Genomic DNA, 25,999 nt, shown 5'->3' on the forward strand with positions numbered 1-25,999 from the left:
TTTAGTTCTTTTAGTTAGTGAATAAAATTAATAGAATGGCACCAATAACTATGAAGTGAGTTATAGGAAACTATAATTTCCTTCTCAGTTCATTGTTATGAAACATATCAGAAAATTACATCAATAGACATGTAAAATACATGGTTTGATAGAAAGAATTCATCCATCAAATTTTAAGACACAAGCCATTTCATCCGGAGAAATCTACAATTTCAAAACATTGCATGTTTAGTTTAACAAGCTGAAATAATTCTGTATAAAACAGATGCATAACACAAGTATGTATCTCTTATCTTTCCTGAAAATGAATGATTTGTTTAGGTTAAAGATACCACCTATGATCCAAAAGGCTAGGGGAAAAAGAGTTGTTGATTTTTTAAGACAATCACAGTAATAGTATAAAAACAATATAAGGTTTCAATAATTGAAAATTCTTTTATTTGAAATGAATGATACATGATGCTGAGGCACACACTTATGAAATCAATTCTTACAAATTAGCCTGGCTAATACAGTAAAGAAATAAGCTATAGTTTGAACCCTGTTGGATCCAAATTGAATCCAAGTCAGATCCAATCCTAAAAGAACAATGAGAACAAATACTGTATTGTATTCCCAATAAGAACACAAACTGCTGTTCTGCGTGTGTGTGTGTTAATCCAAGTTGTTTTTAATTATGGAGAGAAGAGGAGAACACCCAAGAACACTCAGACGTTCTTCAGCTTTTTCTCCCTGCATACAGATTCAGCAGTCTTCCACATACCTTGTGAAGCCAGCACCGTTCCCGAGCACCAACATCCCATACAGTTTAAGTTTTCAAAACATTTCATTCATTCTGAGGAACAACAGGAAGGGGTCTACAAATCACTGCAGATCTATGTCACCACTGTGGTTGGGATTGTGCCTCCCAGCCCCAAAGGTAGAGAGACCCACTCTAGCTTTGCTTGAGTTAGCATGCTCAAAATAGCAGCATGGGCTTGCCACCTGAGTTACATGCCTGTTCACCTGACCTCCTGGTAGCTGGCCCAAGCCATTGCAATGTGCTGCAACATCCACACTGCTATTTTTAGTGCACTAGCTCGAGCAGAGTTAGCATGTCTTTCTACCTAGTCTGGGAATAGGGTGACCAGATAGCAAGTGTGAAAAATCGGGACAGAGGGCGGGGGGTAATAGGAGCTGATATAAGAAAAAGGCCCAAATATTGGGACTGTCCCTACAGAATCAAGACATCTGGTCACCCTATCTGGGAAGCATGTATATATATATATATATATATATATATATATATATATATATATAAGCATCTCCCAGTTGCACCAGTTCACAAACCACTGTTTGAGAAGCTGTCATCCAGTTGAAGAGCAGAAAAAAAACCCTTTAACAATTGAACCTGCTGGAAAAGATTCACTGGGGGCTGGGGTGGAATGTTTGACAGGAAGTGATGTCCTAAATCATACCTGGATGTCTAAAACAAAAGGAACAAGTTACTAATGGGAATTTGATTTTTCTACACTCTTAAAATAGGGTGATCAGATAGCAAGTGTGAAAAATCGGGACAGAGGCTGGAGGGCAATAGGCACCTAGATAAGAAAAAGCCCTAAATATCAGAACTGTCCCTATAAAGTTGGGACATCTGGTCACCCTATCTTAAAATGAACATCATAGACTATAATATTATTTTTATTAATAAGAATTAGGAAATTACCACCTTCTGCAGTTTTCTGAAACTTTGGGAGGATTAATATTGGTGGTGTCTCCAGAATGTCTGTGATCTATTTGTAAGATGTCTACAGAAGGTGGAAGCCACACAGGTCTTGTGTAGCCTAGATGAAAGATGCTTTTTTCAATTGTGTTAGCTCAATCCAGCTATCAACTCACTGAATATCTCATTTATCATTAATGTAAACACAGATTAACACTTTTAGCTCAATTTTAGCAGGTCCAGTTATAGCTTAGGGACCTGCCTCATTCACGGAAGATGCCGTATTAAATGCTTTTACACATTCAAAAGACTTATTAGTTAACGCTCTCATTTTGGTCCTTAGCAACCAGAACACAGATGCACTACTATAATTACGTTCTGAGTTGATAAGAAAAGAAACAAATTTTAAAAACTTCAATTTAAAACTATAAATAAACCTAATGCAACTTTTAGTATAATGCATATGAAAACTGAATGTGTGTGTGTGTGAGAGAGAGAGAGAGAACGTATGTGTTTGTCTATACATCCATCCACCTGCTTAGCCCTACAAGCACCTCCCACTTTCAAATTATATTTCAGTAGAAGCCGTACCAGCTTCCAGTAAGCAGGCCTAAGGAACGCTAGCTTTCATACTGAAAATACTTGATAATAACATCTCCCAAATGGATCTGGAGAGAGAAAGAATGCATCATGTTCAATATAGTTAATTCAAGGAGGGGAATTTTCTATAGCTTTTTGAAGTCTCATAAAGCTTTTCTTACGTTGTCTCATCCTTCCAGGGATGTAGCATGCCATTTACCTTCCCATAAGGAAAAGATATGTTGCGGCCTAAACAAATTGAAAATGTTCCTTTAAGGCCTTTATTCTCCAAAACATACCTATTTCCTTAATGTTCACTACTAAATTCCATGTCAGACATTAGGAGGGTCACTGGAAGTGCAGTGAGCTAATGGTAAGAATGCACTCAGATTTCAGAAGCCTGTAGAAAACCACTCTCTTCAAATTAATCTTGATGAAAATAAATTAGTTTTTCTTTCTTTTGGGTGTGTGCATTTTAACCCCTCCGCCCTGCAAACACACACCCTTTGGAGCTGTCCTGAAATATTTCCTGTGAGAGCTGCTGTTCCTGGGTCATGCTGCTAGAAGCTGATGCTACTTGTTCAGGAACATTTGCAACTTCTGGTTCAGTGCATCGTGTTATTTGAAAATGGAAGCCGCTGACTACAAATATTGATGTTTAGCGGAAACAGAATGGATTTAAGTTTAGAATTTTGGAAGATCATATGAACTGTAAGTTGATGGTATTACAGCAAGTACTCAGGCTTTTATTCCCTTTCCTTCTCCACTTGTCCCAACATAAGGCGTTTTCTCTTTCAAAGATGTGCCGTCCCCTGCCCGCCAGCCTCTCATGCTCTGTGATCATAGATATTAAATTCTCAGGACACCTAGCAATTTTCAGTCCGATTTATCTTTGTGAGAGGTTAAAACAAGATTTTTTTGGCTGGATTTCAATGGCAAAAGAATATTAAATAGTATATCTTAACTGTCAAGTGACGATTGTGCCGGTAGAATCACTATCTTTAAAAGTTTAGGCCAAGATTTTCTGAAGTGAACAGTGCTTTTAGTGCCCAACTCAAGACACTTAAAAGGGTCCTGATTTTCAGAGAGCAGGTGCCCATCACTTTCTGAAAATCAGACCCCTTTAAGCTGACTGAAGTTGGACACCAAAAATCGCCAGTCACTTTTGAAAACTGTGGCCATTATCTATTATGTAATGCTTCTGTTTGAGCCTAATTTGACTGCAGGTCCCTTACAGGAAGGGACTGTGTACAGTGCCAAGCAAACTGACGGCCTTTCATACATGAAATAAATAATGATGATGATGAAGTGGGCCTCTTGCACTTCCTCTCCAGATGCACACATAGCAACAATTTATTTACATGGTCAGTCCATCGAAAACATAACACCCTCCAATAGATTCAACAATACTCCCCATCCACTTCCCCTTATTTTACTCACCCCTCCCAACCTGGTGACATGTTATCATGCTAACAAACCAACTGCTACTGAGGTAAGGGATGACATTAGCTGACATTGGTTCAAAAGACGAAAGCATTTATCATGTAGTCTTAGTGCTATTTTTTATACAAGACACATTAAGATCATGATAGGCACGTTCTTATAACTTCAATACTCTCTCTCTCTTTCTCTCAGGCTCTTTCATACAAAGCAGCCAAATCCTTGTTCTTCATGGTATTATGAGCATTCACTGAAAAGAAAGCTGTAGGAAAATTGAATGTAGATTTTTTTTTTCCCAATCGGAATGAAAAGCCTGAGACTGTTTCAGAACTGAGAAGTTTAAATATCACCAAAGAATATTCATGGATATTCACACTTCAACAAGCCACAGATACCAGGGAAGATACTTGCTTGCCTCAACAGAGCTGAAAGAGGCAAGTTTCCATATGAGCATGCACACACAAAAATTCCTGACATTCACGGGTAGAGACAATTTTCTAGTACAAAGTTCTACCACTCAGCCTGAAAAACTCCTTGAGGGTATTCCTAACATGTAAGTCAGCTGTTGCAGGCCACCTGAGACTACAGGGATAAAATGAAGTTCAGGAATGAGACAACAAACTAACAATAGGCAAATCCAGGCAGACTACACCCCTTGCTGCAAGAACAGCATATACATTTTGAATCTGGAAGAATAACAGTTTATACAAAAATGGCTTTCTTTCCGTTTTCCTATATACATACAAGGGTGCTCACTTCTACACAGAATTTGGGATAGTTCTTCTTAAAAAAGGAGACTTTTCTATAATGATGCTAAATAATTAATAATAATAATAATTAATAATAATTTGTCTTGAGATTTTAATTTATTTATTCAGAATAGACAAACAAATTATCATGAAATGATATCTGAACAGTATCAGGTCAGACTTTACCATTGATTCCCCATGTCAAAACTGAAAGATGACAGATTCAACCACATAACTTTCCATTAAAAATAAAGTTCAAGATATTATAAAATTACTTGTGGTTATAGGTTCTTCGGTTTTTGGGGCACCTAGTTTGAGACAATTTAAAAAGCCCCAACATTCAAAAAGAGCAGAGCAGTACCTTTATGGTAGTGAAGGGGTGTAAAACTAAAAATGCTAAATTGAGATAAGTACCCAGAAGTTTATAAGCTTGCTTGAAGCTTATCCAAATTGCTTACATCTTTTGAGTTTGCAAAACTGGGCTGAAAATATGGAAACAGTAGACTCTCCTGCAACATAGTTCAGCTTCATTTAAGGTCCTGTCTATACTAGCCTTTAAGAAGAGGTTAAAGCAGCATTTAAACACAATTCAAATAACCTTGCAGCAAAAACAGCTTGTAACACACCAATCAATTAACAAGTTAACTCCCTATTTTTTAAAAAAGTATCTAAGATAAGATCAGTGATACTAATTGTCACAGGGTGCAGCCCTCATCGCCCGACTGGCGCCTTCTCCTGGTCGTGCTGGGGATTAGCTTGAGGCCGACGCCACACTCACAGTCTGCACACTGTGTCTCTGTCTCTGCTCCCGCCTACGGTTCCTCTCTCAACTCCCAGAAGTGCAGCACCTCAGTCCTCTGGCTGGGTCATCATCTGTTTCCCCCTTCTGCGGGAGAGCGGGGGCGGGGCGGAGCATATCTGTCCAGCAGTCCAGCCATTTCCCCAATGCTGAGAGCAGGGGACCTTGGCCTGCCCACTAGTCTGGGCCCAAACGCAGGGACCCTGTAAATAGCAGCCTCCTGCTGCTCCTCTGTAACCTCCATCAATGCTGCTATATTTCCCTTCCCCATGGCCCCAGCACCTTCTTTGTCCTTACCTCAGGCCACTCAGCTCTTCAGTCCCAGCAGCCAGCAAGGAGCTCCCTCTCACTTCCCTAGTCCCTGCCAGCAGCTGCTCTGTCCAAGGTCCTTAGTTCTCTCAGCTCTCCAGGGATGCAGTCCTTACTACCTTGGCTCCCAGCAGCAACTGACTCTATCCTGCCCTGTGGCTCTTCTTATAGGGGCCTGCCTGGACTCGGATTAGCTGCTCCACTGAGCCTCTCTCCTATTGGCTGCTTCCCCATACAACCTCCCTTGGCCTCTATTAACACTTTACATGATAGGGTAGGGCAGATGCCCCGTCATACAAATTCTTAATACAGGAAGATACTTAATTGATAATTCAAAACAAAATCTGTAAATTACTTCTAATTTGATTCTTAAAACTAAATGCATCACAGATTGGTATACACGAGAGCAAACTAAGGTCGGACTCACCATCATATTTTTAACACAATTCTCCCTTCCACCTGCCTCAACCATCTACCCAGGCATTTACAATGTTAAATTTAAAACACTCTTTAAATCTCTTTTAAACACTTAATGTGGTCAGTGAAGACAGGGTCTTAGAGATCCAATGTGAAAAAAGAATCAAAAATTATTTTCCCAATCGTCTTGCTTACAATGATCGTTTTAAAAGCTGAGATTGACAGTCATTTTGTCTGATACTTTGTAAGGGCCAGATCATGATGCACTTACACACAGTGAGTACTACCTTATTCCATAAATACTACCATTGACTTCAGCAGGACTATTCTGGGTGGGTACGGGTAGCACAGTGACACCTAAGGGGGAAAAAAGTAATTTTCCACCATTCTGCTTGCCACTTTGCTATAGTCATAGAAGATTACAGGTCATGGGAGTATCATTATAACCTGACCAGCTTGCCTTGTCATTAAAATACCTCATAAAACTCACTCTGCTCCTATATGATAGAGATTCTGCTCAACACATAGGTCTGATTTTGGAAGCTTACTGTTTAGAGCCCAGAATGTAGTGTACTGATCAGTCCAATAAGGTAATAAAAGTGGGTTTGCTATACTCCACCCTTAGAACAGATCCCATTTTGTTATACCATTTCTTGGTTTCAGCCAAAGCCAGAAGTGACAGGCCAGAATGGTACAAAAATGAAAAACAGGATAAGGACAAATGTTATATATTTATGAACCTCAAAACTTCAAAGAATAGTCACTTTGGGTTTGGTTTGAGTTTTGGGTGTAAATTTGAGGGTCACCCATTCCTACCCTAATGGATATAACCAGTAAGCAAAGATCTTATAACCACACAGATATCTGTCCTATAGCTCAGATTGACTGCTTAGGAAACCCATATGAGAAAATATTCTTCTGCGATTGCATGGGTATTCAACGTCCAGATTTACAGAAAACCCATTACAAAAACAACCAAGACGACGTAATCATCATGTATTACATAAACAGACAAGATGGGACCAAATGAGAGATGATAATGCTCAGAAAGTATGGAACTGGTACATTCAGGAGACTCTCTGTCCTACAGCAGCGTATTTCCCAGAATAACCAAACACAAATAGAAGACACTCTAAATTATCTACATATTTCTTTTCATGAATAGCACAGATTTCTGCCAACAGAAGGTGCTAGATAAGCAAAAATTCAAGTAACTAACCGGTTCAACCTTGATATTCCTATCAAGAGCTTGCTACACAGTAGTAACAAGGAACAGTGTTGTCATAGAACAGGAACTAATCGTACTATGTGCATTAAAAACAAATAAAAAGTCTCTATTATTGCAGTTCTAAATGCTCAAAGTGAAAATGATTTATTTTACATGAAGGTCATCTTTTTCCAGGACAATGGGAGAATTATGTGAGGCCAGCTCTGATGTGACACATCCTTTGCATTTTCTTTGGGTCCAGGCTACATGATGGAGGAGACTACTTGCTAGACACATACTGGAAAGGGAAAATCTACTAGTTCATCAGAGAATCAGGTCTACCCAAAACAACTAAGAAAAGCCTTAGAATAACTTCATTCAACTGCAAAAGCGGCAAAGAGTCCTGTGGCACCTTATAGACTAACAGACGTATTGGAGCATAAGCTTTCATGGGTGAATACCCACTTCGTTGGATGCATGTAGTGGAAATTTCCAGAGGCAGGTATAAATATGCAAGCAAGAATCAGGCTAGGGATAATGAGGTTAGTTCAATCAGGGAGGATGAGGCCCTCTTCTAGCAGTTGAGGTGTGAACTCCAAGGAAGGAGAAACTGCTTTTGTAGTTGGCTAGCCATTCACAGTCTTTGCTTAATCCTGAGCTGGTGGTGTCAAATTTGCAAATGAACGGAAGCTCAGCAGTTTCTCTTTGAAGTTTGGTCCTGAAGTCTTTTTGCTGCAGGATGACTACCTTTAAATCTGCTATTGTGTGTCCAGGGAGGTTGAAGTGTTCTCCTACAGGTTTTTGTATATTGCCATTCCTAATTTCTGATTTGTGTCCATTGGACTGTCCAGTTTGGCCGATGTACATAGCAGAGGGGCATTGCTGGCACATGATGGCATATATTACATTGGTGGACATGCAGGTGAATGAACCAGTGATGGTGTGGCTGATCTGGTTAGGTCCTGTGATGGTGTCGCTGGTGTAGATATGTGGGTAGAGTTGGCATCGAGGTTTGTTGCATGGATTGGTTCCTGAGTTAGAGATACTATGGTGTGGTGTGTAGTTGCTGGTGAAAATATGCTTCAGGTTGGCAGGTTGTCTGTGGGCGAGGACTGGCCTGCCTCCCAAGGCCTGTGAAAGTGAGGGATTGTTGTCCATGTTGGGTTGTAGATCACTGATGATGTGTTGGAGATGTTTTAGCTGAGGACTGTATGTGATGGCCAGTGGAGTTCTGTTGGTTTCTTTCTTGGGCTTGTCTTGCAGCAGGAGGCTTCTGGGTACAAGTCTGGCTCTGTTGATCTGTTTCCTTATAACATCCACAGCCTCAGAAACAACCCTGACATTATAATCAAAGAGGCTGATAAAGGAGGTGCTGTTGTCATCATGAACAGGTCTGACTAACAAAAGGAGGCTGCCAGACAACTCGGTGCACCACGGTGCAAATAAGTGATGGTCACATTAACACCACCCTATACCGAAAACCCACAGACCACTATGCCTACCTTCATGCCACCAGCTTTCATCCCGGACACACCACTCGATCCATTGTCTACAGCCAAGCGCTGAGCTACAACCGCATTTGCTCCAACCCCTCAGACAGAGACCAACACCTACAAGATCTTCACCAAGCATTCTCAAAACTATGATACCCACAGGAGGAAATAAGGAAACAGACCAACAGAGCCAGATGTGTACCCAGAAGCCTCCTGCTGCAAGACAAGCCCAAGAAAGAAACCAACAGAACTCCACTGGCCATCACATACAGTCCTCAGCTAAAACCTCTCCAGCGCATCATCAGTGATCTACAACCTAACATGGACAAGGATCCCTCACTTTCACAGGCCTTGGGAAGCAGGCCAGTCCTCGCCCCAAACAACTCGCCAACCTGAAGCATATTTTCACCAGCAACTACACACCACAACATAGTAACTCTAACTCAGGAACCAATCCATGCAACAAACCTCGATGCCAACTCTACCCACATATCTACACCAGCGACACCATCACAGGACCTAACCAGATCAGCCACACCATCACCGGTTCATTCACCTGCATGTCCACCAAAGTAATATATGCCACCGTGTGCCAGCAATGCCCCTCTGCTATGTACATCGGCCAAACTGGACAGTCCAATGGACACAAATCAGATATTAGGAATGGCAATATACAAAAACCTGTAGGAGAACACTCCACTTCCCTGGACACACAATAGCAGATTTAAAGGTACCCATCCTGCAGCAAAAAGACTTCAGGACCAGACTTCAAAGAGAAACTGCTGAGCTTCCGTTCATTTGCAAATTTAACACCACCAGCTCAGGATTAAACAAAGACTGTGAATGGCTAGCCAACTACAAAAGCAGTTTCTCCTTCCTTGGAGTTCACACCTCAACTGCTAGAAGAGGGCCTCATCCTCCCTGATTGAACTAACCCTCGTTATCCCTAACCTGATTCTTGCTTGCATATTTATACCTGCCTCTGGAAATTTCCGCTACATGCATCCGACGAAGTGGGTATTCACCCATGAAAGCTTATGCTCCAATACGTCTGTTAGTCTATAAGGTGCCACAGGACTCTTTGCCGCTTTTACAGATCCAGACTAACACGGCTACCCCTCTGATCCAACTGCGTATTCTATTCGTATGTTCATCAATCCTAAATGTATGAGACATAGAAGAACTGAGATTTGCATAGTTTTTGTGTGGGTGACAGAACAATTGTGCAACATGGATTTCAGGCAAGTTCCCCTGTTTACATTTCCACTGCGCCTCTATCCATAACAGAGCATGAGAAAGGGAATTAATGTTTCAATATATGATTTGGTGAATGCAGTTTGAGTTCGTGCCACTTTAGGATGAGATTGTGAAAAAGTCCTAAAGGAGTCAGGCACCCAAATTACACTGACTTTCAGTCGGAGTTGAGCAGCTCACTGCCCATTGTGCCTTTGAAAATCTTCCCCCTTACTGGATTGCCATATGTTTGAATATTACAAATGTGACAGGATTAACTGGTCCCACAACAGAACATAACACTTCCAGTGTTATAAGAATAACCAGATGCATTTTGTCAGCAATGCAAAAATTTTTTTGGCTAGATTTAACTCCCATCCATTCGTATCCTTTTTTATATCTTAACATTTTAATAGAATTTAAAAACAAAGTAATACTGATAGCTCCTGATTGATCCGAAAGTTATTGGTTTGCCATCCTAAATCAAAAAGCAATAGCAAATCAAGTGCTTATCTCTTCCCATGTAAGAAGATAGTATTACTCAGCAAGAAAGAAGTGCCACTTGCAACATCCTTCCTTTCCTGACAGCATGGCTGTGGAGAGCAGAAAGCTGAGACCAATTTATAGCTAGTTTACCAGATAAAGACATGCATGTTCTTCTAGTTTCCACAGTAAGTAACCATTATTTTTTGTGGCTGGTCATCTGTTTACATTAAGTATTCATCACTTTTCAAAAATGAATACACCCAGCCTATACTGCATAGTGCAAAAGAAATGTTTGTATGCTAACCATTGACACTTTGGACTAAGTTAAAGATAGATGGAGTTCATAGTGTTCAGGTTATACATGTTATTAGTAAAGAACAGTTAAATGAAAGTATTGATGACTCTTCTACTTTCATAGCTATATTAGTGAAGATGTGGATCCCTGTCACTTAGGCTGCATATGCCTTCAGTACAACCTATCAAAACCTACCTAAGCTGAAAGATAATGAATCTAGTATTACAAATTAAAAACTATGTTTATCACAATCCTGTCAAAATGTATCCTAAGTATGTACCTGTCTGAAAGTCCTTCATGTCTTCCAGGCAGCAAAGAAAACAAAACTCTGCCTCAACCGTGAACTAACTAGTGTATATGTACCACAGCTTTCTATTGGATGCCATCAGAACTGCTCAGCGTATCACAGGCACATTTCTGCCATCAGCAAATGGAAAATCACTTGATGTGGTGAGGCCTGTGATTCTGGAGAAGAAGAATATGGGGATTATACCCAGAGCTGCTTTGAAATTCTGAACGTAACAAGGCATGTAACAAGGTACACCATACATTTGCGTCAATGATATTCATATGAAAGAGACTTTCGGAGCAACCATGTTGCATACTGAATTTGTTGCAAAGCCAAACATTCTTCAGTATTACTTTCTATACTTCTAGAACCTCTATAAAACTTGCCTGATGTCATTCAATACTCCCCTCTCCCTATCAAAAAATAAAATCAAAATTCTAATTCCAAGTCTCAAGTAAATGGATGTCCTGGTCCCTTTTACTTCTCTAGTGTGTGGGCATATCCTGTGTATACATTGCAGCACCACCATTTTTGTTTATATGTGTGATGGATTATATACCTCTCAAAACATTGGGACTTCAAACAGTGTTCTCACTGGGTGACATGTAGTCCTGAACTCTCAAAAAACACACACAACACTCACCAAACAAAAGCAGCCTCGCTGTTACAGTGAATATATATTATCAAGTTCATCTAGCTCCTCTGAGGAGAGTGGAACCCCTCTTGGCTTCGCCACAAGTGGCTAATGGTTGGACTCAGAATACAAGGAAGAGGGTGGCACATACCAAGGTGGAGCAGCATGGCACCGGGTGCCACGGGGGATTCTGGATGGCATGAACCTAGTGTGTAGCTGTTGCACTGCTGAAACTCTATGTAATTATCCTCTAAAGATGGCAAACACACACAAAAAGGCACTTAATTCTCTTTAACAATGATAAATACTCCAAATAGAAGCAAAGCCTATGGTCCTTAATTATTCCCAGTTGTTCTTATTGCACTAATATAGGACTGGTACAGAGGGTCTCATTGTTTCATTATTAAATTAATTGAAAGATGATCCTGCCTTCCTACTGGTCTTTGACAGAAAGACTATTTCTGCATACAGCTCACTGTGTCTATGGCAACATGTAGTTCAACTGCCACATAATGAATTAATTATTTTTTGTTCACATTTGTGTATATTCATGGCTTGCAACGGTCTCCATTTCTTGGTAGCTAATGACTGGCAAGTTCAACTTAAGGGCCTGCAGCAAAGTGACCGGCACTTGACTCTTCCAGATGGTCATTAGCTGTGAGGAAATGTAGGAAGCATCGGTGTAAGTAATAAGTAGTTCCTCATCAATCCAGAACTTTCAAGTCAGGTTCATATTGCTGAAGCAGTTGCTGCAAGGCTTATATTGTATTTGGCTCTAATTTGGCAGGGGGGGTTGTGTCAGAAGAGTCTGGCTATGCATACCATGTTAGTGATGCCCCAGTGAGGAAAATATTGTCGGTGATAGCAATGAGGAGAAAGTATAAATGAACACTGTGTCTGTCCAGAACATTCTGGAGTGAGTCTGTACCAAGGAATTAGAATAAGGAATGGAAGGTTCAAGATCTCTTACAATGGAGTTACCTGCCACAATGTCCTACCCCAAACAATATCTTTGAGGGGAATATATAGTGACCCAGTGGATAATACAAATGTTGCCTTGATGTAACAACATTTTCTTTTGTTCCACACTGAGGTCCCTTGTCCCCACCTGGCTGCTCAGATCAATGCATATGTTGACTGTAGCATGGAAACAATTTGGGACCACCTCCTATGGCATGGAGGTCCCCTGAGAATGCAATAAACCAAAAGGATCTGGCACTAAAAATGTAAATTTTGGAGGGGGCGGGAATCAATCCAGAAACTCTCACGCCATAATATTAATGCTTTAAATTGTCTTATGTGTTCCTGTAATGTAACAGTTAACTGCTTTTCCTAATCTCTAGTTTTCACCCCTTAATGGTTTTCTTTTAGTTCATTCAGATTAAACTCATGCATGTAATAAATATGTTACCAACACTTTTCCATGCATTGCAGTATGTATAATCCTTTTTCATATAAATTAGGTATGTGATAACAGAGTAATGGGACAGATTTCCTCTCTGAGGTCTGGATTAGGGCAGGTGAGATTCCCAGAGATGACATTTAAAACAAAAACAAGGAAATGTGAACGGTTGTATATGAAAGAGCTTTCTTTATTCTGCAGCTTCCCAATAGCCAAACAAATGAATAACTAATTCACTGTAACATCTTCATTTGACATTCTCAGCTGTTAAATATGTAAGTTCTCAAAGCTGAGGTTAGTCAGACATCTAACACATGCTAATGAACCAACTTAGTTTGCTTCTGCAGATGCCATTTTAAAAAAAACCTTTTATCCGTGCAGCACAGGTTAAAAAGCCTGATGCCAAGCTCCAGCATTGAACAATGAAAAAAGCAAGGTAAACAAAATGAAGACATGAAGATAGAAAAGGAGATGAAGTCCTAGAGAGGAACTATCTTCCTTTGCAGAAGAGATAATGATCAGGGATGTCAAGGCACGAAAGCGGACAGAAAAGGGAACAAAGAACAAGGAAAAACAAAATTAAAGGATGGCCTAATCTTCATTAGTGTTTAATAGTGTTTATATCTCATTTTTGAAATTTCATTTGGTCTTGTGCTGTATAAAGAAATGATGACGTAGAAAAAAACATGTAATCTTCTAATTTTATTCTTTCCTAGATTAGGGATTCCCACTTCTGCCCCACTAATAATACCATTAATGACATTATCTGAAGATGCTATTTTAGGAGGGGAAGAGGTAACCTAAGTGTCATATTTTCACATTTGCAAGCTCCACCTTAAATAAAATTGCCCATTCTGCTAAATTATTTATTGAGATCTGGTTACATGGACTATTATTGACTGGGCTGACTGCATGAAACTCATTTCACTTATGAACTAAGAATTAGCTAAATCATAAATGAAAGAAATACACAGACATTAACATAGAAACACACAGATAGTCAACTGACTAGGACTGTCTGGACTCTCATTACACTCAAGGAATGTGTTGCCACTGAATGCAAATCACGTGAAGGTGATTGTTATTCTGATCAGCTCTTTTCAGGGTACAGTCAGCAGAGAGCAGAATTAGCTTGAAACTGCAATAAGCAATTAGTGAAGAGAATGAGCAGAATTGTATTTGGTTATTTCAGAACAAGTTTCTGTACATGGGGCAATGACGTGCAGTGTTAAGATACATGGGAAGTATTTAAGTAAAAATACCTTCTGCAAAGGACTGTTCATCATCATCAGACTTTAGAGTAGCACTGATGTCATTTAGAAGTAACTTTATTATTAGAAGCAACTAGTGAGGAAATGCGGAGAATTTCATTTGCCTCAGTCAAAACAACTTTCAGTTCCTGGGCTAAGTAAGGCCTGGGGCGTCAAGATAAAATAAATTATTCTGAGAAAAATATCTTCTGCAATGAACTCATTACCAACAGGTATGTGTGGGCAGTGATGTTAATGGAAGTTGAATTTACAGGCAGGCACTGAGTCTATAATTTTACTGCTATATCTTGCCTCAACTGGACGCTATTCCTTTATTTCTAATAGGTGCTGAAATGGGAAGAGGCCAAATCTGTACACCAATAAGTCTCGAAACCAAAAGTACTGCAGTCACAAAGTTCAACCATCACAGCACTGCCCTGCATACATCCAACATGGGAAGGGAAGTTAATGTCATTACGGAAAGGAATGAAGTATTACAGTGGATTTAGTTTTGCTATCATCTCAATAAACTAAAAATGTTCTAATTTTAAAAATGGAGCTTATACATAAACTGCTTATATATAAACTATGATCTGGTCAGTCTATGCACAATCTACTTTTTACTGATTTAAAGACTTTTTTTGTCTGACAGCACATTTTCCCCTCTCTCTCTTTTTTGCCCCAGTTGGAACTTTTCTCGAATCTAGATACTTTTTGACCCCAGTGGCTTATTTTGACCCTGGTGGACCACTTCCATTCTTTTCACAATTTAAAAAAAATCCTTATTTTTAATTTAACATTACAGTCATGCTAATTTTTTCTGATACCCATCCACTCCGTTATTTCCTTTCTGATCACATACATACCCTGCATTCCATCTCCAGCTTCCCTAATTTTACTTTGACCTTTACAGATTATTCCTGGTGAAGACCTCATAGTGGAAACACCACAGATAATTTTGTCTTCTGTTTTTGGCATGTATTAGTAAGAAACGTTTTTTCTTTTAGCAGTCCCATGTGCAAACATAACACCCTTCTTATACTTTTATCCACAGCTGAGTACTCATTGATCTTAACTAAAACTTAGTCCACGGAATATAAGTCCAAAAGTTGAGTGATAGTGACATATCTTAACTTTGTTATGAAAAGATGACTCAGCCATATTTTTGTTCTCGTGCAGGAAGTGACACTTCCAATCCCCTACTCTTGTTTCTAATGATGGATAAGTTTCATGAAGTTGAGATGTTTTGTTCAGATAAGCAGCCAAAGTTTGGATTCTTATCTGAATCTTATCGCATTAAGTTAGGGACAACTTTCTGACTGGGCAAAAGTTTGAATTCAGTTTTATTTTTATCAATTCAGGCATTGATCCCTATTTGGTTCTTGTTAGAAAAGTAGACTTCTAGTTATCACATGCCAAATTGACATTGTTCTTGCTGGGAATCATTAATACAGCTTGCATTTTTTTTAATCAGAATAAAAATTTGTCAAACAACATGTTAGCTGATATTTGCTTATTTTGTGTGGGAACACAAAATCTTCAGCAGCTCAATATTACAAAAACATGATGTCTTCCTATGTGTTTGAACAATGACTATCATATTTTGGCCACATTTATAACAGCAATAAAAAAATTCAATTATAATTTTAAGTGAAAATAGTTCTATTAGAACAAAGGTGGGCAAACTACGGCCCGCAGGCCACATCCTGCCTGCAGGACAATCCTGCCCGACCCTTGAGCTCCCGGCTCCTCCCCTGCTGCTCCCCCCTCCCCCGCAGCCACGCTGCCGCGTGGGCAGCACTCTTGGCGGCAGGGCTGCGTGCTCCTGCCAAGCAGAGCAGCAGCGTGTCTGGCTCTGGCCGGGCGGCATGGCTTCCAGACATGCTGCTCTGAGCACCATGGTAAGGGGACTGGTGCCGGGGTTGGATAAGGGGCGGTGGGTCCCGGGGGGCAGTCAGGGAACAGGGAGCAGGGGACGTTTGGATGGGGCAGAGGTTCTGTGTGTGTGGGGGGGGGCAGTCAGGGGACTGGGAACAGCGGGGGTTATATAGGCGTGGGGTCCCGGGGGGCCTATCAGGGGGCGGGGATGTGGATAGGAGTCGGGGGACTGGGAGCAGTGGGGTTGGATGGGGGTGGGTTCCCAGGGGGCAGTTAGCGGTGAGGGGTCCCAGGAGGGGGCAGTTAGGGGACAAGGAGCAGGGAGGGTTGGGGGGTTGAGAAGTGGGAGGGGGTGGATAGTGGGTGGGGGCCAGTCTGTTTGGGGAGGCACAGCCTTCCCTACCCGGCCCTCCATACAGTTTTGCAATCCCAATGTGGCCCTCGGGCCAAAAAGTTTGCCCACCCCGTATTAGAAAATAGTAAGTTGCATCAAAACATCATTGCAGTTTAGTTTGGACTTAGTTGAAGTGTCTGGAGAAACTACTAAAGATGATGGGATGTCAAGTTTCCTAGTCACTAGAAAACAGACTAAGAAAAAAGTGGCATGGCTGTGTAGCTCCGCATATAATAATAAAGACACTATTATTAGCTATCACTCTCAAATTCTTCAGATACAGAGAGGATTGGGCAAAAACTCAGAGGCAGATTTGAATGAAAAACATATGTAAATGATAAACCAGATACATGTTTTAATTTTTTTTAATCAGTCTACAAAAGCAAAAAGCAATTCTTACCCTGGACCTTTCCTCCAGTTTTGTCATCATGACCACAGTTGCACCCCGTTGCTCCCACATCATTCTCCAGAAATCTCCAAAGGTTTCTGGGAGAGCCCCTTGTGTTGCTATGTAAGCATTCTGCTTTCTGTAACCATCTATGTAGTTGGCATTGACATAGTCACTTCCAGGTATGCCTGCAAAGCAAGAAGAATGAATACATTTGAGAAGTCAGACCACGTCAGACACTATTCCTGAGACATTCTGGTATAAAGGTGAGTATGGGTCTCTCCATATGTTTTAATGAGTACATTCAATATTTGATAAACAAACAATATAACAACATCGTGATATCAATTGGCATGGAAGAAGTGTTAAGATAGGCGCAGATTCTTGCCTTGGCATCAAACTTAAGTTAGAGAACCTCTTTTTTGCTTAGATTGCAGAAGCCAATTAGAATATATGCTTGTGTTTATTCCAGTCAGTTATGGTATCTTTCTGCTAAAGTGGTGATCAATCAGTCAATAAAATGTGTCAAAAGAGACAAATGGGCTCTCAAACTCCAGCTGTCTCTTGCCCCCACATTTCCTCTCCTCTCTCCAATGTACCCTATCACTTGATATTGTTTTCATACAAAATGTAATTTTCAAGAGAGAGAAAAAGCAAGCAAAACTACTGTACAAAATAAAGTCTCTAAATTTAGGAGGAAATCATCATCAGCTGCACAAAGCTCAAATGGACAGATTGCCTGTGCGTGACTTTTAGGGCTTGTATGGGCAGAATGCTCTACAATAACCACACTAATGTGGCCTGCTATGCTTCATGACCTATATAGGCATTTTGGCCAGTGACCACATGCAGTTTGTTGATTTAGTGGCCATGCTGGACTGCCCAGAAACTCCCTTGCACATTGTCAGGAAAAGACCAACTGTGGAGCGCTGCTCCATTTTTTGCAAGGGGTACGGAGGTGGTTCTGTTGCATTTCAGATCTTGTGTATCCTTCCTGGTGGGGACGACAAGATTTCTTCACCCAAAGGAAAATTATAGGCTCCCATGGTTTCATTCTTTACATTTTTTAATATATGCAAGGTGCCGATAGTTTCAGACAACTATGATTGCTGTTTGTACTTCTCCCCATAATTGGATTGCAGTAGATAAGTATTGGCCTTCTTTTTGGAAAAAGAATATGGAAACCAAGTGCAAAAAAATCATGGAACCTACTATAACATATGTGTATGAAGTAAGCACCTTCACAAGCCTGAATAAAAATTAAATACATATGTAACAAGGTGGAAGGTCTAAGACCCTGCATGGAAACATGGTCCTGTCCTGTTGAGTCACCCTTGGTGAAGTGAGCTGTAGCTCATGAAAGCTTATGCTCAAATAAATCTGTTAGTCTCTAAGGTGCCACAAGTACTCCTTTTCTTTTTGCGGATACAGACTAACACGGCCACTACTCTGAAACCTAGGTACTAAAACTCTTTATTGAAATTCAAAGGTATTACTGTCATGTCATTCAGGCATGAGGGTCCAATGGGCTCCAACTGGATATAAAGGGTTTAGCAGACCTCTTTGAGCAGGGCAAAAAACTGAGATAGCACAGAGGAAGTCCCAGAGGTATTGTAACAATTGAGGCTCCATTTTACCTTAATTGTGAGCTCAACTGTAAGAAGTGAGTGAAAGGTCATAAATTACCACAATAACCTAGAAAAATGTTGATGGAAAAAAGGTGCAAAATGGAGTCAGAAAGACTGAATTAGTCCAAACAAAAAGGCCTACCTGATCTAATTCAAGGGGAGCATAAAGACCATGCCCGATAAACAAGAGAAGTGTGGGACTGGAAATCAATGACCCAGAATTGTTGGACAAGATAATGAAGGGATGGGCTATTTCTCCCATTGCTCTCTTATGGGGGTTCTTATAAGAAAATACTTTGGGGGAGAAAAATACGCTATCAACTACTTTGGATGCGGAGACAGCTGGACCGGAAGGAGTGAGCTTCACCATGGAGGCTGACCTCTGTCTCCTCAGATCCACTGTGACACTGCTGGTCCTTTGTCATCCTGGTCCTGAAAGAAGTCCTGACCAGACAGGGGACAGAGAAAGGGACCCAGATGACATCTTCCACCACTACCTGCTCTGATTAAATCCTGAACCCCACTTGGGAACATGAGACTTTGATTCTTGCTGTCACCCACCATTTGTGTGTCCTTTTCATTCCCCACCTTATTTCTTCTCTTTCCTTTCTCTCTTTTTTGCCTTTCTGTTTATTAAGAGACTGGATTAGCTGGCCAAGGCTGTATACTTTGCAACAGTGCTGTAAGACTGTGACCAACGAGGCAGCTAAAAGCAATGCCTTACATAGCCCAACGTTGGTGCCAGTTTGCCATGTCTCGCAGTGGTTGATAAGACCATGTGCATGCTATGCCAGCGCAGTTCTGCAGTAAGGTTGCAAGTGAGAATCAACACCAGAGGCAGAAGCTGCATTTTCTACCTTTGCTGTTCTTCTCTCCCTTCTCGTGTGTGTATTTGTGTTCTACAAAATGGGATCAGACTTTAACAACAGCAGCTCCGGCACATCTCAACTAACTCTTTTCCTCAAAAGTTATTACTATCTTTAACACCAGCTAAAAAACTGTTAGGGGAAAGAAAAATTCTCCCCCCAGCTAAAGGAAAAGAGGACAAGGAGTGTTGTTAAACTAAAAGACTTACTCAATACTTTACTTTTCAAACACTTTAGCTCTTTTTCCTTCTTTTTTGTATTTTTAAGAAAAGATTGAAGAATTTTTAATGTGTGTTTACTATAGAACTAAAATGAGGTGTCTGTGTACCAAACCCTGAACCTTGTTTACAATTGTTTAATGTTGTACAATGACAGGGTCATGTTAACACATTTGACTCTTTGGTCCCATTTATTCCATCAAAATTGATATAACAGAGGGAAACCAGATACGGAGGTAATGGGTGTGGTTTAAAACACAGGTAGACAAACACCCTAGTGCTCTGGGAAGAAATGTAGTTTCAAAGGTGTGTTTTGTTATTGTTTTGAGTTGCCAGTGAAGCCAAACTCTAAGGGCTCGATACTGCACCTACTGAAGACAAAGGCTCCTATTGACTCCAAAGATGTCATAGCAGGATTTAACTCTGGGACTGTGTGCTCTTCTGAAGATTGGTTAGGGATTCAGCGTATTCATACCATACTTACAGTGTCATTACCAGAGAGACAAGGTGCGTGAGGAAATATCTTTTATTGGACCAATTTCTATTGGTGAGAGAGAGCTTGTATCATTACTGTTTTCTAATTGATGACTTTGAGATCCTCAGCAGACTAGGATTTGGAGCAGCTGCTTTTTCTCTATTTTTTTCATTTTTGTGTGGAAAACTATTGTATTTTCGGAAATGTTGGCTGGAACATATCAAATTGTGCATCAGAATAGAGTAGTATGAAAGTAGAGCTAAGAGTCTTCTGAGTCATTTTTCTTTTGACAGGAATTACTGTTTTATGCTTTTATAATTATGCTAGATAATACTTAATCCTGCCTTGAGTGCAGAGGACTAGATTAGAAGACCCCTCAAGGTCCCTTCCAGTCCTATGATTCTATCTCAAACTACTAGATACACAGCTATCAGCAGCACTGACTTTTTAATCTGCCGGGGAAGGTGCTTAACCTTCCGGTTCTGCCTCAGGGTCCGTCCCGCTCCACTCCTTCCCCACCCCACCACTCCACCCCTTCCCCAAGGCCCCTGCCCCTGCCCTCCCCTTCCTGCCCCCGCTGTACCTCTGCCCACCTCTTCCAACAACTAGCTCTTATGTAGAGCTTAGCCATCACTAGATCTCAAAGCACTTTACAAAGTATCTATTTATGAATAATCTTCCAATCGGTACTTCAGGATCAGAGTCATAAAAACTAAATCTTCTTATTTATGACTTAATTTATAACTGAGCCTATCTCTTTCGAAAACTCACGTCACACTCACCAACAGGCACATGTTTCAGAGTAACAGCCATGTTAGTCTGTATTCGCAAAAAGAAAAGGAGTACTTGTGGCACCTTAGAGACTAACCAATTTATTTGAGCATAAGCTTTCGTGAGCTACAGCTCACTTCGTCGGATGACATGTGTGCCCCTGTCCTCCCCACAGCTATCCTAAGAAGCAGTTAGGTAAATTAGACAGACTATTCTGAAATAAAGACGAAATCTGACTGTACAGTGGAGTAATCTCATTATCAAATCTTTTCCTTTGCTACTTATTGAGATTTTTTAAATATACCTATTTTTTCATTCCAGTGCCCAATTAGCACTGAATAAGGTTACTGACCTCTTACAATAAGACTAATTAAGATCCAATATAATCTGGAAAAGACTATAAAACTATGAATTATACGTTAGGATAGCCTTAGTTTGGCCAGTAAAACTAGCCTTGGAGGCTCAAGGAAGCGATATAGATTTATTTTTACCTGTCTAAATAGCATTTGGTTTAACTGTGTTTTCAATTTGGCTTTTAATATGTGTGTGTGTATGTGTATATACATGCACGCACACATGTACGAGGAAAGTGCTGACTAAATAGCTCAGGACAGGAAAAGACCTCTAACTTCAGAGCTGAAGAGGGAACAAGCAGCATTCCCGGATCTAGAAACACCCAGAGTCACAGGAAGGCCTACTGACTCTATGCCTTAGAGCCGGTTGAAAAAAAATTGCCACACTTATTTTCCCACCACCAAAACAAAAATTTTCCTGAGAAAGTTTCTGCTTTCATCAAATTTTTTCAGTTTTTTTATAAAAATGAACATTTTTTAGTGTTAAAAGCTGTTTGGTATTTAGTTTTTCCATGAAAACCTGAAAAAACATTCTAAAAAAATTGATAAAAATGGGGAAAACACTCATTTTCTTTGACATTTTCTACAGGAAATAAGACAGTTCTCCTGACCAGCTTTACCATGCATCGAAATGCCTCAGATGGGTCAGAACTGGCATAGAAAGATCCCTCAGCTATTTATTTTACAGTGCTCACCCATAACACTAAAAGGCACAATAAACTGGGTGGAGATGTAGGGAGGAAAGAGAGATGATGAGATTTCTCCCCTAACTTCTGACTGTCCTGATGGTGTCCTCCCTAAATATAGATGCAAGACTCACTTGTGGTCTATTTCCCTGTCCCCACCAATTTCTTGCACCTGTTGGCTAGAAGCTTTTCTTTCACAGTGATGATTCTATTCTCTTTCCTTTGTCTTCAGTAATTTTGTTTGTGGACTGCTCTTGGTTGTTTTCAGGATAATGGATCATTTTCTTGACACTTACTTCATCACAGACATTTCAAAAAGGCATGTGTCTTGAAGACCACATCATGTAACTCCTGGTTATTTTTCCCTAGTAAGTCTATGCTGTGTGCATGCCTGAAAAGCATCAACTCCATTTACAAAGGATGGGAATTGGGGGTTCAAAAGGCTCTCTCTGACTTAATTGGACACGTTTTCATGTTTCTTTAAATGTGGAAATCTGAGTTAATGATTTAGAAAATACATCTGCTGGGCATAATGTCACATTTTCTTCCTTTATCAAGATAATAAAAAAACATCTTCACAAGGCAGATGAGAAGATGCATGAGGCCAGCATGAGAAATCTATAGCTACTGGGTATTATTAATGAAGAAACTACATCAGGCTGGTAAGAAACATTTTCTGAATAAATTAGAATTATATTATGATGTCTGGTATCCACACTTTGAAGCATATGTTGTTATAAATAAAAGCATGAAAATTAAAAAAACAACAACACTTTTTTTTTGTAAAGTGATCTTCTGGGATGGTTGGCCTCCGGAGCCAACGGTACACAACTCACCCTGAAGATTATCAGCAAGAGGGAATACTGCAAACTCTACATCAAACACTGCACTAATACTCCTTGAATCCAATGCTAACTGTACTGCTAAAGAATCAAAACAAAAAAAATAATAAAAAAAATCTTCCAGAATGGCTGAAATTTTAATATTTAAAATTGTCTGAACAAGGGATGTTCCCAGACTAGATCTCCACTCAACCCTGGAAAGAAATCAAGAGAGAAGACGAGTTAATCTCTATGAGTATTTGCAGAGGGGCTTTTGCAGGGCCAAGAGAAGGTGGAACATACCACAGAGCCGGCACTCTCACCTGCATCCCCTTTTACTGGTGGAAAGGACTCTGTGCTACACTTCCTCATAGAGATTGGACTGCATGGAATTTGTAAGGGGGGCTCCCTTGGACATGAATCGGCAAACCGTTTCTCTGCAACATTTCCTTGTCCCAAAGCAGATGATATGTGAGCAAGAATTCTTCACTAGAATTCTTGAAGTGAATTCTGCTTCAAGTAGTACTAAATTAATGCATCTGCACTCCTGTCTGTGAAGAAGGCTGTGTGCAGTGATGTGTTTCAAGGGAGGAGAGTGCAGAGAGGCCAACACTAAGCAGGATTGGTTTTCCCTGCTCAGACTGTGAGGATTCATAGGGTTCACGCTATTCAACCCACTTATTCCTCCGCCAACCCCAATGCTCACCTCTCCCACTCTCCCTTGTTACCTCCACACATGCTATCACCACCTCCATGACTCTCACTCTCTCCTAGACACCCCTACAACCACTCTGACTTAGGCCTGGTCTACACTGGGGGTGCGGGGGGCGGAATCGATCTAAGGTACACAACTTCAGCTATGAGAATAGCATAGCTGAAGTCGATGTATCTTAGATTGACTTAGAATCACTTACTTCGTGTCCTCGCGGCACGGGATCGACGGCAGCCACTCCCCCATCAACTCCGCTTCCACCTCTCGCCCTGGTGGAGTTCCGGAGTCAACGGCAGAGCGATCGGGGATCGATTTATTGCGTCTACACTAGATAGATTGATCACTACCCGCCAATCCGGTGGGGAGTGTAGACGTGGCCTTAGTCTCCCAGTCATCTTTTTTCAGACACACGCCAATTACAGTCAAAATGAGCTCCAAAAAACTCATTTCACTTGGTCTCCCAGTCAACCCCCATCCCTGCATAACACTACTCCTTTGCTCAACCACCTCCCACAACACACACACCAATCCTTCAGAGCATGGGCCTTCTCATATTATTCTCCGGCAAGTGTCTAGTGCAATAACTTGTAAACTGAGCAAAAGTTAAATGCCCATTGCAGAGGGAGATACATGTACAGTAACAACATGCCATTTTATAGTCATTTCTCTGACCATAACCACACTCCGAGCTGAGAAAACTGGACAACACTGTGTCATATCTAATAGCATAAAAACAATCAAAAGCCAGCCAGTTTGATTGTACTACGAAGGAATCTTGCAAATCTTTGTTAGTTGCCATAGCTTAAAGGCATCTTACCCACAAGCACAGAGACAATTGCCATCATTACTTAAATTTGGGTGTAACAGTCCGAGATCAGTGGTTTTTGTATGCCTGCTTTCTGTAAATGCATGAGTCAGAAAAGAGACAATGGGCTAAATTCTGTATTTAGTTACACTGCTCTGAAACCGGAGGAATGCATCAGTGTTATTACTGATTTATGCCAGTGTAACTGGACACAGAATCGGGCCTGATCTCTTCAGCATCATCCCCATTGTAGAAGTTGTACTAATGATGGTGTCCCAGTTCCTGCCTGAGAGTTCAGTTGAAGGATGAGTTTCCAGGTGGTGCAGAACAATTCTCTCACACCCCTTTTCTAATAGCCCTTCTCTCTGTGGGAAGCAGTGACCAAAGTCTGGAAATTCCCTCCTTAGCATGGGGATCTAGCATTGTGGTGGCAACATTAGATGAATGGCTGAGCACAAAAGACCTTGGCTTCTCTGGAGAATAAAGCAGCCAGATTTTACACACAGAGAGCATAAAAACCAGTGAAACAAAAATACCCAATAACACAATTGAGATACACAGCAGATAACAGGTATAAAAACAAACACTCTCTCTGTGGTTACTGACTTACTATTGGATTGTTTTTATGAAATAAAACGAGAGTTGAACAAGCAGGAATATTCTCTGTGTACACAGGTTAAGAGATACAAGTGCCACACAATGGGGCTGGTAATGCAGACCTTAACATTATCTCTTTGATTCCCTGAAGAAAGTTGTCATCTTAAATAGCTTTAATTAGACTTTACATTTTACTCACAGACTGAAATCATATCATGAAATTGTTTCAACTCTTTACAAAGGCTGAGTACTGCACAGTCTTTCTATTTAAGACAAATTAAACCCTAACCCTTTGTTTCTGTGAGGCTTCTCTAAAAGATGTGCTGTTAAGTATTTAAAAAAAGAGTCTGAAGTAATAGGATTAAACTCTGTCATGCTTGTAAACAATTAACTTGAGATAATGTAATGATGACTAGAAAATGCTGATGAAGCTGTAATATCGGCCTAAATCAATGACTAATGTTTTGAACTATGTCAGGATGAAATGAACGAAAACAGCTATTGGATGCAAATCAAAAATGTTGTTTCTGAGAAAGTTTTCTTGTAACATGATATATATTGGTAAGGAAACTACCAAACTCAAACGGCGCCATGGTATAAATACCATGTAGTATTTAGAGCTCATTGAAAAAAGAGCAGTATTCAGCAGACACTTCTAATAATAAATATTGATAAAATGAAGACATTTCACTAGGGCGCAGGAAAATATAATATATTGCAAAGTAGTTTAAGGAACAAAGAAAAGAGGAGAAACTTAGGTGGAGGAGAAGATGGATTGTTGGCATGGGATGGTATATGGGTTGGTGCTGGGACGGGCTGATGGGACTAGAAGAGTACAGGAAAGAAATGAATGGAAAGGACAAGAGATATAGGAGTTTCCAGGGCAGAAGGCAATAGAGAGAGAGAAAACTTTGGAGAGGAGAACAGAATATGAGAAGTGAAAAGGAGCAGGATGACTGAACAGACAGAATGAGGAAAAGGACTATGGAACGGAGAGAAGAGGAGACAGTGAAAAGGGAACAAAGAGCAGAAAAAGATGGAAAGATTTAAAACTAGAAGTGGCATCTAGGAGACAGTGGTGAGGGGAAGGTGAAGACAGGAATAAACAACAAGGAAGGGAGAG

The 25,999-nt window shown here is 40.5% G+C and overlaps 1 protein-coding gene across 10 annotated transcripts in view; it reads right to left on the reverse strand.

The window, feature by feature from the left end:
* The window catches only part of PTPRD (protein tyrosine phosphatase receptor type D), a 2,140,771-nt gene that overhangs the window by 39,161 nt on the left and 2,075,611 nt on the right, over positions 1–25,999 (reverse strand). For all 10 annotated transcript variants that reach the window (XM_043546218.1, XM_043546214.1, XM_043546216.1 and 7 more), the window contains one exon: positions 16,957–17,132. In XM_043546218.1, the coding sequence (XP_043402153.1) occupies positions 16,957–17,132 (176 nt within the window). The remainder of the gene's footprint in view (positions 1–16,956; positions 17,133–25,999) is intronic.

The sequence above is a fragment of the Chelonia mydas genome, chromosome 5 (assembly GCF_015237465.2).
Source record: "Chelonia mydas isolate rCheMyd1 chromosome 5, rCheMyd1.pri.v2, whole genome shotgun sequence".
NCBI lineage: Eukaryota > Metazoa > Chordata > Testudines > Cheloniidae > Chelonia > Chelonia mydas.